We start from the raw sequence: 15,682 nt of genomic DNA, 5'->3' as shown, positions 1-15,682 counted from the left end.
CCATTAGCAAACCAGAGAGTTATAATAACTTCTATGACCATTAGGAAACCAGAGAGCTATAATAACGTCTATGACCATTAGCAAACCAGAGAGTTATAATAACTTATATGACCATTAGAAACCCAGAGAGCTATAATAATGTCTATGACCATTAGAAACCCAGAGAGCTATAATAACGTCTATGACCATTAGCAACCCAGAGAGCTATAATAACGTCTATGACCATTAGCAACCCAGAGAGTTATAATAACATCTATGACCATTAGCAAACCAGAGAGTTATAATAACTTCTATGACCATTAGGAAACCAGAGAGCTATAATAACGTCTATGACCATTAGCAAACCAGAGAGTTATAATAACTTATATGACCATTAGCAACCCAGAGAGTCAGGTAGGCCATAAAAACATCTATGACAATTAGAACTGTAGAAAGACAGGTATGTCATAATAATTTATATGACCATTAGAAACCCAGAGAGCCAGGTAGGCTATGACATATATGGCCATTAGACATGCAGAAAGACAGGTATGCCATAATAACATATATGACCATTAGACATGCAGAGATACAGGTAGGCTATAATAACTTCTATGACCATTAGAAACCCAGAGAGCCAGGTAGGTCATAATAACATCTATGACCATTAGACATGCAAAGAGCCAGGTAGGTCATAATAACATCTATGACCATTAGAGATGCAAAGAGTCAGATAGGCCATAATAACATCTATGACCATTAGACATGCAAAGAGACAGGTACGGCATAATAACTTCAATGACCATTAGAGAAGCAGGTAGGCCATAATAACATATATGACCATTAGACATGCAAAGAGCCAGGTAGGCCATAGTAACATCTATGATCATTAGACATGCAAAGAGCCAGGTAGGCCATAATAACATATATGACCATTAGACATGCAAAGAGACAGGTAGGGCATAATAACTTCAATGACCATTAGAGAAGCAGGTAGGCCATAATAACATCTATGATCATTAGACATGCAAAGAGCCAGGTAGGCCATAATAACATCTATGATCATTAGACATGCAAAGAGACAGGTAGGACATAATAACTTATATAATCATTAGATATGCAGATATATATGAGAGAGAGAGAGAGAGAGAGAGAGAGAGAGAGAGAGAGAGAGAGAGCGAGAGGGGTCGTGTTAACTTATATGACCATTAGAGAGACAGGTAGTACATAATAACTTATATAATCATTAGATATGCAGATATATATGAGAGAGAGAAATATATGTCATGTTAACTTATATGACCATTAGAGAGACAGGTAGTACATAATAACTTCTATGCCCATTAGAACCCCAGAGAGCCAGGTAGGCCATAATAACTTATACGCCCATTAGAACCCCAGAGAGCCAGGTAGGCCATACTAACTTCTATGCCCATTAGAACCCCAGAGAGCCAGGTAGGCCATAATAACTTCTATGCCCATTATAACCCTAGAGAGCCAGTTAGGCCATACTAACTTATATGTCCATTATAACCCTAGAGAGCCAGGTAGGCCATAATAACTTCTATGCCCATTAGAACCCCAGAGAGCCAGGTAGGCCATAATAACTTATATGCCCATTAGAGATGCAGAGAAGACTGGTAGGGAACAATAACTTCTATGCCCATTAGAACCCCAGAGAGCCAGGTAGGCCATAATAACTTCTATGCCTATTAGAGATGCAGAGAGCCAGGTAGGCCATAATAACTTCTATGCCCATTAGAGATGCAGAGAGACCGGTAGGGCACAATAACTTATATGCCCATTAGAGATGCAGAGAGACCGGTAGGCCATAATAATTTCTATGCCCATTAGAGATACAGAGAAGACTGGTAGGGAACAATAACTTCTATGCCCATTAGAACCCCAGAGAGCCAGGTATGCCATAATAACATATATGCCCATTAGAACCCCAGCGAGCCGGGTAGGCCATAATAACTTCTATGCCCATTAGAGATGCAGAGAGACGGGTAGGGAACAATAACTTCTATGCCCATTAGAGATGCAGAGAGTCCGGTAGGGCACAATAACTTGTATGCCCATTAGAGATGCAGAGAGACGGGTAGGGAACAATAACTTCTATGTCAATTAGAGATGCAGAGAGCCAGTTAGGCCATAATAATTTATATGACCATTAGAACCCTAGAGAGCCAGGTAGGCCATAATAACTTATATGACCATTAGAACCCTAGAGAGCCAGGTAGGCCATAATAACTGCTATGCCCATTAGAGATGCAGAGAGACGGGTAGGGAACAATAACTTCTATGCCCATTAGAGATGCAGAGAGCCAGTTAGGCCATAATAATTTCTATGACCATTAGAACCCTAGAGAGCCAGGTAGGCCATAATAACTTCTATGACCATTAGAACCCCAGAGAGCCAGGTAGGCCATAATAACTTCTATGTCCATTAGAACCCCAGAGAGCCAGGTAGGCCATAATAACTTCTATGCCCATTAGAACCACAGAGAGCCAGGTAGGCCATAATAACTTATATGCCCATTAGAACCGCATAGAGCCAGGTAGGCCATAATAACTTATATGCCCATTAGAACCACATAGAGCCAGGTAGGGCACAATAACTTCTATGCCCATTAGAACCACATAGAGCCAGGTAGGGCACAATAACTTCTATGCCCATTAGAACCCCAGAGAGCCAGATAAGCCATAATAACTTATATGCCCATTAGAACCCCAGAGAGCCAGGTAGGCCACAATAACTTCTTTGACCATTAGAGTTGCAGAGACACAGGTAGGGCATAATAACTGCCACTTAAATATTTCAGCATCAGTAGGAATGTTTTCAGTTATTAGGGCTCTCTTGTGCTTTTCAATGTATCAAACAGCTCTTTTATGTTGCGGCACTGCCTGCGCCAAACAGTAGCACCAGCCACTCCACATATATTAATATACTTTAATGATCTGGCCTTTAAATAACTAACAAGATTCCATTATTAATTTCTGAAGAGAGGTTGCTGGTGATGATGAAAGGGGGAAATACATTGTAATTATACGGCAGATGCATATAGAACAATAAGCAACAACCGGGCCTATATAAACAGTGTTTGTGGGTGTGTTGAGATGGCAGCTTTAAGAATGTATAAGGGGCTGGATGGACATAAGTTGCTGTCCAACCTATTCAAATATGTCCCTCGAGGCAGTTACTCTTCTGGTTGACATTTTTCCCCTGTAATTTGGGATGGCAGGTAGCCTAGTGGTTAGAGCGTTGGGTCAGTAACCGAAAGGTTGCTAGAGCAAATCCCCGAGCTGACAAGGTATATGTAGTTAACCCACTGTTCCCCGGTAGGCCATCATTGTAAATAAGAATTTGTTTTCAACTGACTTGCCTAGTGTAAAGGTTCAATAAAAAAATAAAACATTCAAATCAGGGACAGATTTAGACCTGTGACACCAGATGAGTGCAATTAACTACCAGAAACAAACATCTGAATTGTTTAGGCTCTCCAGGACCTAACACCATAGCCCTGTAATGTTGACTCTTTCTATTGAGCATTCCAATTAATCCCAAAGGTGTTCGATTGGGTTGAGGTCAGGGCTCAGTCAAGTTCTTCCACACCGATCTCGACAAACCATTTATGTATGGACCTCACTTTGTGCATGGGGACATTGTCATGCTAAAAGAGGATAGGGCCTTCCCCAAACTGTTGCCACAATGTTGGAAGCTCATAAATGTCTAGAATGTCATTGTGTGCTGTATAGCGTTACGATTTCCCTTCATCGTAAATAAGGGGCCCATCCCGATCCATGAAAAACAGCCCCAGACCATTTTTCCTCCTCCACCAAGCTTTACAGTTGGCACAATGCATTCAGGCAGGTAGCGTTTTCCTGGCATCCACCAAACTCAGATTCGTTCCTCCGACTGCCAGATGGTGAAGCGTTTCCACTGCTCCAGAGCCCAATGAGCTTTACACCGCTCCAGCCGACGCTTGGCATTGCGCATGGTGATCTTAGGCTCGTGTGTGGCTGCTCGGCCATGGAAACCCATTGTATCAATGCAATGGAAACAAAGGTCTATCAACATGTACGCTTTACCTCTTCTGTCCACCACCATATGTTCTCATAATTAATGTTATATAATGTAATATAATGTTACCTAAAGGGGTTCATGTTTGTACAATTCTGAATGAAACTAGATAACTCTTGCTGAGACAATAGGTCTGCTGCAGTGTTCATGATGACTGAAACTTGATACTTGGCAAGTGTGTTTGCTGACAATGTTCTTTCACTTTCAGAATGTACTGTTCAGGGTGTTAAGGAAAACTTGTATTTTGTATTTACTTACGTCAAAATGTCTGAGGGTACTAGACGTAAGAGGCATTATTTGCTGTTCAAAGACCTAGCTGGTGCAAAGCCCTCAGTTGTTGTGGTGGTGATAGCTGTGGAAAGCACTAAACCTGCTGAGGTCGTCAGAGCAGACCTTGCATCTTTATGGAAATGGTGAAAGTCTTTAAAATGTATTATCTTTATGCATGTACTGTTGCTCACTCGTGTGTGTGTGTGTGTGTGTGTGTGTGTGTGTGTGTGTGTGTGTGTGTGTGTGTGTGTGAGAGCAGTGAATGGTAAACAACCCAGTGTCTGAGTGTGGGGTACAGCAGAACTTAGTTCTGTTTAAATTAAGAGAACACCATCATGTTTCGGGTGCTGCTACATTCCCCCAAAGCGGCTGGCCTTGTTTTGATATCTACACTGGAGCGTTTCTGATGCCTTCCTTATTATAGGGGCAATCTGGGATTCAAACAACAACACATTGGGTATCCCAACACTTTTTTTGTAGACATTACAAAAAGTTGAGTAAATCAAGGGTTGGGTTGTGATGGGAACCACAGTGGAACTATGTTCATGAGGCATTTATACATTTTATATTTTTCAATAATCATTGGCTATACAATGAGTGTACATAACATTGAGATCACCTACTCTTTCCATGACATTGACCAGGGGTGTCACACTCCTTCCATAGAGGGCCTAGTGTCTGAGGGTCCTTGGTTTTTCCTTTCAATTAAGACCTAGACAACCAGGTGAGAGGAGTTCCTTACTAATTAGTGACCTTCATTCATCAATCAAGTACAAGGATGCAGTGAAAAGCCGCAGCCACTCGGCCCTCTGTGGAATGAGTATGACACGTGACACAGACTGACCAGGTGAATCCAAGTGAAAGTTATGTTCCCTTATTGATGTCACTTGTTAAATCCACTTCAATCAGTGTAGATGAAGGGGAGGAGACAGGTTAAAGTAGTATTTTTATTCCTTGAGACATGGATTGTCTATGTGTGCCATTCCGAGGGTGAATGGCCAAGACAAAAGATTGGGTATGGTAGTAAGTGCCAGGTGCACCGGTTTGTATCAAGAATGGTCCACCATCAAGAGGACATCCAGCCAACTTGAACCAACTGTGGGAAGCATGAGCCAGCTTCCCTGTGGAACGCTTTCAACACCCTGTATAGTCCATGCCTCAATGAATTCAGGCTGTTCTGAGTGCAACTCAATATTAGGAAGGTGTTCTCATAGTTTTGTACACTCAGTGTACAGTATATAATTTATTGGAAAGTCAAAAGATTGGAGTACCTATCCCATATGGTCCCTTTAACCGTTAGGAGAAAGAGGCAGTAGTTGATTTTAAGCTGAAGATTATTCACTTTGGGGCTACATTTCTACTCCTATTGACTCAGGAAAGTGAAGATGTGGTCTATCTGAAAAGAAAACATGAGGATTCATGTGAAAGAAAACCAAGAGTTCCCTGTGATCAGGAAAGTGTGTCACAATCCTTTATGAACAGTCAACACACACACACACATGCGTGCAAGTACACACACGTGCACCAACATGCACACATACACAACATGTACACACACACACTGCTGCCGTTCAAACCCTCTTTGTATACAGTGCCTTCAGAACGTATTCATACCCCTCGACTTATTCCACATTATTTTGCTACAGCCTGAATTCAAAATGGATTAAGTTGATCTTCACACAATACCCCATCATGACAAAGTGAAACCATAAAAAAATATATGTTTTGCCAATTTATTGAAAATGATATACAGAAATATCTAATTTACATAAGTAGTCATACCCTTCAGTCAATATTGTGTAGATGCACCTTTGACAGCGATGACCAGTCTTTCTGGTTAAGTCTGAAAGAGCTTTCCACACCTGGATTATTTTCAGAATTATTCAAGCTTTTGTCATATTGGTTGTTGATCATTGCTAGACAACCGTTTTCAGGCCTTGCCATAGATTTTCAAGTAGATTTAAGTCAAAACTGTAACTCGGCACTCAGGAACATTCACTGTCTTCTTGGTAAGCAACTCCATTGTAGATTTGGCTTTGTGTTTTAGGTTATTGTCCTGCTGAAAGATGAATGAATCTCCCAGTGTCTGTTGGAAAGCAGACTGAACCAAGTTTTCCTCTAGAATTTTTCCTGTGCTTGGCTCCATTCGGTTTATTTTTTAACCTGAAAAACTCCCCAGCCCTTAACGATTACAAGCATACAGTACCCATAACATGATGCAGGCACCACTATACTTGAAAATATGGAGAGTGGTACTCAGTAATGTGTTGTATTAGCTTTGTCCCAAACATAACAATTTGTATTCATGACAAAAAGTTGATTGATTTGCCACATTTTATGCAATATTACTTTAATGCCCTGTTGCAAACGGGATGCATGTTTTGGAATGTTTTTATTCCGTACAGGCGTCCTTCTTTTCACCCTGCCAATTAGGTTAGTATTGTGGAGTAACTGCAATTAAACTCTAACTGTTTTAAAGTCACAATGGTGAAATCGCTGAGTGGTTTCCTTCCTCTCCTGCAACTGAGTTAGGAATGACACATGTATCTTTGTAGTGACTGGGTGTATTGTTACACCATCCAAAGTGTAATGGATAACTTTACCATGCTCAAAGGGATATTCAATGTCTGCTTTGAATATCTACTAATAGGGGCCCTTGGTTAACTTCCCTAGTCTTTGAGGTTTAATCTGTATTTGAAGTTCACTGCTCGACTGAAGATACCTTTCAGAGATGTGGGGCACAGAGATGAGGTAATCATTCAAAAATCATGTTAAACACTAGTATTGCACACAGAGTGAGTCCATGCAATTTATTCTGTGACCTGTTAAGCACATTTTTACTCCTGAACATATTTAGGCTTGCCATAACACAGGAGTTGAATATGTATTTACATAAGACATTGGAGCTTTTAGTTGTTAATTCATTTTTTGTTAAATCCACTTTGACATTATGGGGTATTGTGTCTAGGCCAGTGACCAAAAATCTGAGTAAAATCAATATTAAATTCAGGCTGTAACACAACAAAATGTGGAAAAAGTCAAGGGGTTTGAATACTTTCTGAAGGCACTGTATCAAAGAATATAACGAAAGTCCTCCCTGCCATTTTGTCCAAAGCATTGAGCCCAGGTATCGAAGGAGACAGCGGGCTTTGATGAAAGGATAATTCGGGAGGGAACCATCTAATATTTCTGATTTGATTATTGTTGCATTTCTTGCTAATGGTTTGAGATTCTTTCTGTGAGTTTGGAAAAGGCTTTGTCATTGGCGAGATTGCAGTTGAGACATGTCCCTCTGTATGTTGGCCTTTGAAGCCAATCTCTCTGGGAGGTACTGGGAGTGATTTATTTAATGGATGCTGGAACACAGTGCCATTTCAAATTAATACATGTTTGGAGATAGGATGCTTTTCCCCCAGTGTACCATGCAAGCTCCTCTCTTTGATAAATAGATAAAAACCGCAGTAGAGCAATTGCTGAATTATTCTTTCATAATGGATAAATCAATCCACCCCCACCCAGCTTTTCGAGTTTGGGCTTTCGTCACAATTAATTCTTACCTGGGAACAATTGCAGTATAATCCCGTGAAAGCCCCCTCCACCTTGAAAAGGATACAAAGGCCTTATCCAGGATAAATACTTTATTGATCACTCAGAGCCCTTTGAATAGGTGATTATCTTAATACGGGGGCCATTGTTTGCATAGCACCATGATAGATGATTCCCCTCACCATGCATATCTTTCCAAGTAATCCTTGATTGTTAGCGCTAGGACAACATTGGTGGCTGCACAAAGTAGGACTGAGATGAGGGGACCGACTGCTATCAACCTATCAACAGATTGGAAAAACCAGAGAAGTCAAGAGAAGATAACTGAAGAGACGAGAGGGGTGGCGACAGAGAGGATAGAGGTGTGGCGACAGAGGATAGAGGTGTGGCGACAGAGAGGATAGGGGTGTGGCGACAGAGAGGATAGAGGTGTGGCGACAGAGAGGATAGATGGGTGTTGACAGATGATAGAGGGGTGTTGACAGAGGATAGATGGGTGGCGAAGGAGAAGATAGAGGGGTGGCGACGGAGAGGATAGAGGGGTGGCGACGGAGAGGATAGAGGGGTGGCGACGGAGAGGATAGAGGGGTGGCGACGGAGAGGATAGAGGGGTGGCGACGGAGAGGATAGAGGGGTGGCGACGGAGAGGATAGAGGGGTGGCGACGGAGAGGATAGAGGTGTGGCGACGGAGAGGATAGAGGGGTGGCGACGGAGAGGATAGAGGGGTGGCGACGGAGAGGATAGAGGGGTGGCGACGGAGAGGATAGAGGGGTGGAGACGGAGAGGATAGGGGGGTGGCGACGGAGAGGATAGAGGGGTGGCGACGGAGAGGATAGAGGGGTGGCGACGGAGAGGATAGAGGGGTGGCGACAGAGAGGATAGAGGGGTGGCGACGGAGAGGATAGAGGGGTGGCGACGGAGAGGATAGAGGGGTGGCGACGGAGAGGATAGAGGGGTGGCGACGGAGAGGATAGAGGGGTGGCGACGGAGAGGATAGAGGGGTGGCGACGGAGAGCAGAGATAGATGGTGACAGAGAAGAGAGGGATGGTGTAAAATAGAGAAGAGTGATGGTGTGCTTCAACAGGACGTTCCTGGATAACAAGTGCCTTGTGCTCTTAGCAGGTGTTTAATTGAGGCTGGTGGGGTTAAATTGCTACTTTATACGGCGATATGGACAGATATGTGACCATGGGAAAGGTGCTGATGGTGATGCTCATCATCATAATCCTATGGCTATTGGAGCAGAAGCATAATGTCCTGTTGCATTAACACTCGTTACCATTAAACTATCAGTGGCAATGTGTGTGTGCCCTTTCATCACAGCCTGACGCGTCAGCATACGAACTGAACCACATGCTTGGTCTGTTGTAATCATGTAATTGTCTATGTCCTAGAGAGTGGTCAATTGTATTATGTGTAATCAACTCTGCTCACCCTCCCTTTGAAATCTTCCCCTGATAGGGGCATGTGCTGGGAATGTTGCCAATGACTTTTGTTAGTCTTCCAACAGCCCTATTCCACATCTGCTGCAGTTTATTGTCCTAAAATGGATGCATTCTGTTGTGATTGAGGATTTTAAAAAGTACATTGTCAATGATAAGTCTACAGTAAGAGTATTCTTGATCATTCTTAAGACAAAGCAGAATGGAATATGAATGGATTTCTTCTCTCTGATATGATCATGTGGTTTCCTGTTGTCTTAGTCAACCGCTGGCTCCCCCACACATCAAGATAATGTAACCTTACAAGACATTTGTTCCCAGGGAGGTCTGCCAGAATCTTGAGAGTTTGGCATGGCTCTGTGAGGTTAATAATAGAAGCCATCTTGTTGTGTTTTTTATTTTTATTTCCCTCTCTCTCTTCTCCCCCCTCAAACCAGCCTTCCTGAAGTCAAGTCTTGACAGAAAACAATCTGTTTGAGCCGGCGAGGGCGAGGGGGGTCAGTCAGCACCGGTGCCCCTGCCTAATGCATCCCACCAGCCCCTGTCCTCTCCCTCCAATCTCTGTGAGGGAGGGGGGGAACAGAAAAAAGGAGGAAGAGTTAGGGATTGCAGTCTGGTCGACTACCTCTGTCGGGTTTCATTCATTTAGAGCTGTACTATACCACTTGACGTTACATTTGACATTATCTCTTTTGAATTCCTTTTCAAAGTCTTTGTGCTCGAGATTCGTGAAAAGGTTATCTCCGTTTTTTTACATCTTCAGGACAGAAAAGGTGGTGTAAGAATGATATATGTTTGGGGGAGGTTGACACACGCGTCCAATGTAATGAATAGATGTAATTAAAGTGAACATTGCCTTTGAATTAACTTAAGTAATAAGGGTGAATAAATAACCTGTTTTCCAGCGCCAAAGTCATAGTCATTTTTATCGACACAGCTATTTATTAAGGAGCTGCTAAAACACCTTACAGCACTGCGCTGACATGTGGATGTGTGATTCAATGCTGCTGAGATGCAGCCCGACAGATGTTACTCATTGGGTAATCCCCCGACTCTGCCTCCCCAGTCCTGCTGAAATATGTATATTTAAAGTACACACGTATATTATATTCATGGGTAAATACTGTGGTTTGATCCAATGCCTTAAAAGCTTTACTTAAGGTACCCTAATAACTGTAGAAACAACATTTTATTTACACACATAGTTGCAGCTTTATTGACCAATTTCTCTGTCGTCCTATGTGTGAATGGACAAATGAACTGAAATCTGGGTAAACAGCAGCGTAGTCCGTTTGACATTCTTTATTTTGAAGTGCCAACCCACACTTAATTTACTGGAGAATTTGTATTTTATTGTACCTTTTATTTAACCAGGCAAGTCAGTTAAGAACAAATTCTTATTTTCAATGACGGCCTAGGAACAGTGCCTGTTCAGGGGCAGAACGACAGATTTGGACCTTGTCAGCTCGGGGGTTTGAACTTGCAACCTTCTGGTTACTAGTACAACGCTCTAACCACTAGGCTACCCTGCCGCCTCAAGAAGGTGGTATAGCTCTCCTATTTTGACAGAAATGCATTTTCCAAAGTCATTCAGTCTGCCCCCAAAGAAGAGTGAGGGGGAAATTAAATGTACTCTGGTAGAGAGAGGGAACAGAGCAAGGAACTGCTTGTAGGGATGAATGCATCAATGAGCCAATTGCTCTAAAATTGGACAGGGTTTTAAGAGAGGGAGAGGAGAGGAAAGGGATTTGGCTTGCCCCTACTCTCCAGCCCAAACGCCTCATTGAAAGGTCATGTAGGATCTCTGAAAGGCTTGTGCAGTTGTCTCTAAGGCACCACAATGGAGAATATGCTCCTAGCAGCCAGTGTACTGGCCTTTTTCTCTCCAATTGTATTAGTCTAGTCCAGCACATTCACTTCTCCTTTCTCAAAGCTTTGTATTTTTTTTATCAAGTTCTGCTTGATATGTATGTTTTACTGATGTGTGTTTTTAATGTTGTCTACTCAATGCATGGGCGTATGTTCCTTTATGCATATTTATCAGAATACCTCTCAGCCCATCATATCACTAAACATGTATGTGACCACTAACAAACTGAACTATATATCTTTATCTGCCACTGTCATATGGCAAAAGCAAAGAAGGCTAAAGGCGCTTCCTGAAAGACTGAATGAAAGAGAGCTGAACGTTTACACATGCCCTCCTCCCCCAACAGCTCTCTGTATGGTTATGTATGGTTGGCTGTTTCATGCCGATCCGTTATTGTTGTGGCCATTTCTAACATTCAAAGAACATCCTGTCCCTGCGTGGCTCAGGGTTGGAGGTCATCTATACTACAATGTATGCACTCACTGTTGTCAGTTGCTTTGGGCTTTTGCTAAATGGTAAGAACAACTAATGCCGTGACTCACCCATTACTTCACCTCTCTCTCAGCTTCGAGACACTAAGTCGGCCGACCAAAACACAACGCTGCTCCACTTCCTGGCTGAGAAGTGTGAAGAGAAGTACCCTGAGATCCTGAGGTTCCCTGAAGAGCTGCAGCATGTGGAGAGTGCTAGCAAAGGTAAGCCATTCCATCCTCTTTAAATAATGGTTGACACTGTCCTTATATGGACACTGTATCACTGGTTGAACCATAATTTTACACGGACACTCCTGAGCCATTAACAGTAGTTTATATTCTGATGTGAGAGATGGATGTATAACACACTGCAAAGTCAGAGAGTAATTAAAACGTTGTTTTCTGCTAAGGTCATACTTGCACGTTTTGAATCGCTCAACATGCTGTTATTGGACCTTGCAGACAGTAAACTATATATTCAACAAACAAGATATATTCCTCCCCGGAAATATCTGGCTCTTGAAATTGGACGCTCTCACAGGAAATCACAAAAGATTTTTGACAAACATGCAATTTACTCCACACCTGCAATCATTCTAGGTGTTATGTCACCTTTACCAATTTACTGCCATGTTTCATTTCCTCATCTTCTTGTTTTGACCCCCCTGCATTGTGTTTTGTTAGTAACCAATAGAAATCTCTCGACAAGCCCAAATATTATAGCTGTGTCTTCCTTGGCTCCATTTCAATTAAGAAAGCTGTTGATTACAACTATGATGTTATTTGCTTGTGTTTTCATCAAAGTATTTTATTTACCTTCTCCCCCACCAGTATCCTCGCTAATCGAACATAATTCCTTTTGAGCGATATAAACCCGGTTAAATCAAATTGTAATTGGCCAATGGTATTTGCTTTGTCTCGGCATTATAACATTGATCCAGCATTATCCGACTTGTTTTAAACGCTTCTTTTAAGAGCTAGAGCTTAAACCAGGAGGCTTTGAGGCATTTTACAGCTTGATTTAGACACGCCCATGTTTTATAGAGTGACGCATGAGATTAGGCCCAACAAGGTTAAGATACTTTAATTAGGTCTGTTGCATCCGATGGAATAAAACTTCCTAATGGCTAGAGAGCCCCTCTTAATTCTTGTGGCCAGAGAGCCCCTCTTAATCCATTCAAATGGCCCAGAAGTAATGGTAGCAGTTTTACGAGCGCCCAACCAATTGTGTTTTTTTTTGCGATATTTGTAACTTATTTTATACATAATGTTTCTGCAACCATATCTTACGGCAAAAAAGAGCTTCTGGATATCAAGACAGCGATCACTCACCTCGGATTAGAAAAATATTTTTTCTTCAACAAGCAGGACACACAGGACATTGTCCGAACACCTGACAAGGCCAGCATCCCAGTTGTTGGCAAGAGGAAGAGACGCAGGTACAGAGGACACAGAGCAGGGTGCCTTGTAAGGCGAGTGGGAAAACTGCCATTACTGTCAATATTACTCTCCAACGTGCAATCATTGGACAATAAATTAGACGAGGTACGATCACGAATATCCTATCAACGGGACATCAAAAACTGTAATATCTTATGGCTAAATGATGACAGATATTCAGCTAGCGGGATACACGCTGCACCGGCGAGATAGAACAGCACGCTCTGGTAAGACCGGGGAGCGGTCTGTGCATGTTTGTAAACAACAGTTGGTGCACGAAATCTAAGGAAGTTTCTAGATTTTGCTTGCCTGAAGTAGGGTATATTGTGATAAAATTCAGACCACACTATTTGCCTAGAGAGTTTTCAGCTATACTTCTCATGGCTGTTTATTTTCCACCACAGACGGATGCTGGCACTAAGACCGCACTTTCAGCTGTATAGGGAAATAAGCAAACAGAAAACCACTCCTAGTGTCCAGAGACTTTAATGCAGGGAAACTTAAATCAGTTCTACATAATTTCTGTCAATATGTTAAATGTGCAGCCAGACGAAAAAAATTCTAGGTCACCTGTACTCCACACACAGAGATGTGTACAAGCTCTCCCTCGCCCACCATTTGGTAAATCCGACCACACTTCTATCCTCCTGATTCCGGCTTACAAGCACAAATTAAAGCAGGAAGCACCAGTGACTCGGTCTATAAAAAAGTGGTCAGGTGAAGCAGATGCAGGACGGTTTTCCTGTCACAGACTGGAACATGTTCCGGGATTCTTCCGATGGCATTGAGGAGTACACCACATCAGTCACTGGCTTTATCAATAAGTGCATCGAGGACGTCGTCCCCACAGTGACTGTACGTACATACCCCAACCAGAAGCCATGGATTACAGGCAACATTTGCACTGAGCTAAAGGGTAGAGCTGCCACTTTCAAGGTGCGGGACTCTAACCCGGAAGCTTATAAGAAATCCTGCTATGCCCTCCAACGAACCATCAAACAGGCAAAGTGTCAACACAGGGCTAAGATTGAATAATGCTACACCGGCTCCGATGCTCGTCTTATGTGGCAGGGCTTGCAAACTATTACAGACTACAAAGGGAAGCACAGCCGCGAGCTGCCCAGTGACACGAGCCAAACAGATGAGCTAAATAATTTCTATGATCGCTTCGAGGCAAGCAACACTGAGGCATGCATGAGAACATCAGCTGTTCTGGACGACTGTGTGATCACGCTCTACATTCACAAGGCTGCGGGGCCAGACGGGCATGTGCTGACCAACTGACAGGTGTCTTCACTGACATTTTCAACATGTCCCTGATTGAGTCTGTAATACCAAACTGGTTTCAAGCAGACCACCATAGTCCCTGTGGCCAAGAACACGAAGGCAACCTTCCTAAATGACCACGTCCGTAGCCATGAAGTGCTTTGAAAGGCTGGTAATGACTCACATCAACACCATTATCCCAGAAAACCTAGACCCACTCAATTTGCATACCATCCAAACAGATCCACAGATGATGCAATCTCTATTGCACTCCACACTGCTCTTTCCCACCTGGACGAAAGGAACACCTACGTAAGAATGCTATTCATTGACTACAGCTCAGTGTTCAACACCATAGTGCCCTCAAAGCTCATCACTAAGCTAAGGATCCTGGGACTAAACACCTCTCTCTGCAACTGGATCATGGACTTCCTGACGGGCCCCACCCAGGTGGTGAAGGTAGGCAGAAACACATATGCCACGCTGATCCTCAATGCTTGAGCCCCTCAGGGGTGCGTGCTCAGTCCCCTCCTGAACTCCCTGTTCACCCACGACTGCATGGCCAGGCACAACTACAACACCATCATTAAGTTTGCAGACAACACAACAGTGGAAGGCCTGATCACCGACAATGACGAGACAGCCTATAGGGAGGAGGTCAGAGACCTGTCCGGGTGTGCCAGAATAACAACCTATCCCTCATCGTAACCAAGACTAAGGAGACTATTGTGGACTACAGGAAAAGGAGGACCGAGCACGCCCCCATTCTCATCGACGGGGCTGTAGTGGAGCAGGTTGAGAGCTTCAAGTTCCTTGGTGTCCACATCAACAACAAACTAGAATGGTCCAACACACCAAGACAGTCGTGAAGAGGGCACAACAAATCCTATTCCCCCTCAGGAAACTAAAAGATTTGGCATGGATCCTCAGATCCTCTAAAGGTTCTACAGCTGCAACATCGAAAGCATCCTGACTGGTTGCATTACTACCGCATGGCAAGCTGTGCCGGAGTGCCAAGTCTAGGACAAAAAGGCTTGTCAACAGTTTTTACCCCCAAGCCATAAGACTCCTGAACAGGCAATCAAATGGCTACCCGTACTATTTGCATTGTGTCCCCCCCCCCCCAACCCCTCATTTTACGCTGCTGCTACTCTGTGTATCATGCATAGTCACTTTAACTATACATACTACCTCAATTGGCCCGACCAACCAGTGGCCCCGCACATTTGCTAAACGGGCTATGTGCACTGATCTCCCGCAACCCGCCAACCCCTCTTTTACGCTACTGCTACTCTCTGTTCATCTATGTA

General features: G+C 43.2%; 1 protein-coding gene across 7 annotated transcripts in view; it reads left to right on the top strand.

Annotated features, from left to right (window-relative positions):
• The window catches only part of diaph2 (diaphanous-related formin 2), a 693,877-nt gene that overhangs the window by 418,637 nt on the left and 259,558 nt on the right, over window positions 1–15,682 (top strand). For all 7 annotated transcript variants that reach the window (XM_036943140.1, XM_036943138.1, XM_036943139.1 and 4 more), the window contains one exon: window positions 11,759–11,888. In XM_036943140.1, the coding sequence (XP_036799035.1) occupies window positions 11,759–11,888 (130 nt within the window). The remainder of the gene's footprint in view (window positions 1–11,758; window positions 11,889–15,682) is intronic.

This window comes from Oncorhynchus mykiss, chromosome 14 (assembly GCF_013265735.2).
Source record: "Oncorhynchus mykiss isolate Arlee chromosome 14, USDA_OmykA_1.1, whole genome shotgun sequence".
Taxonomy (NCBI): domain Eukaryota; kingdom Metazoa; phylum Chordata; class Actinopteri; order Salmoniformes; family Salmonidae; genus Oncorhynchus; species Oncorhynchus mykiss.
The sequence above is the reverse complement of the archived record's forward strand: the minus strand, read 5'-3'. Positions and strand labels throughout refer to the sequence as shown.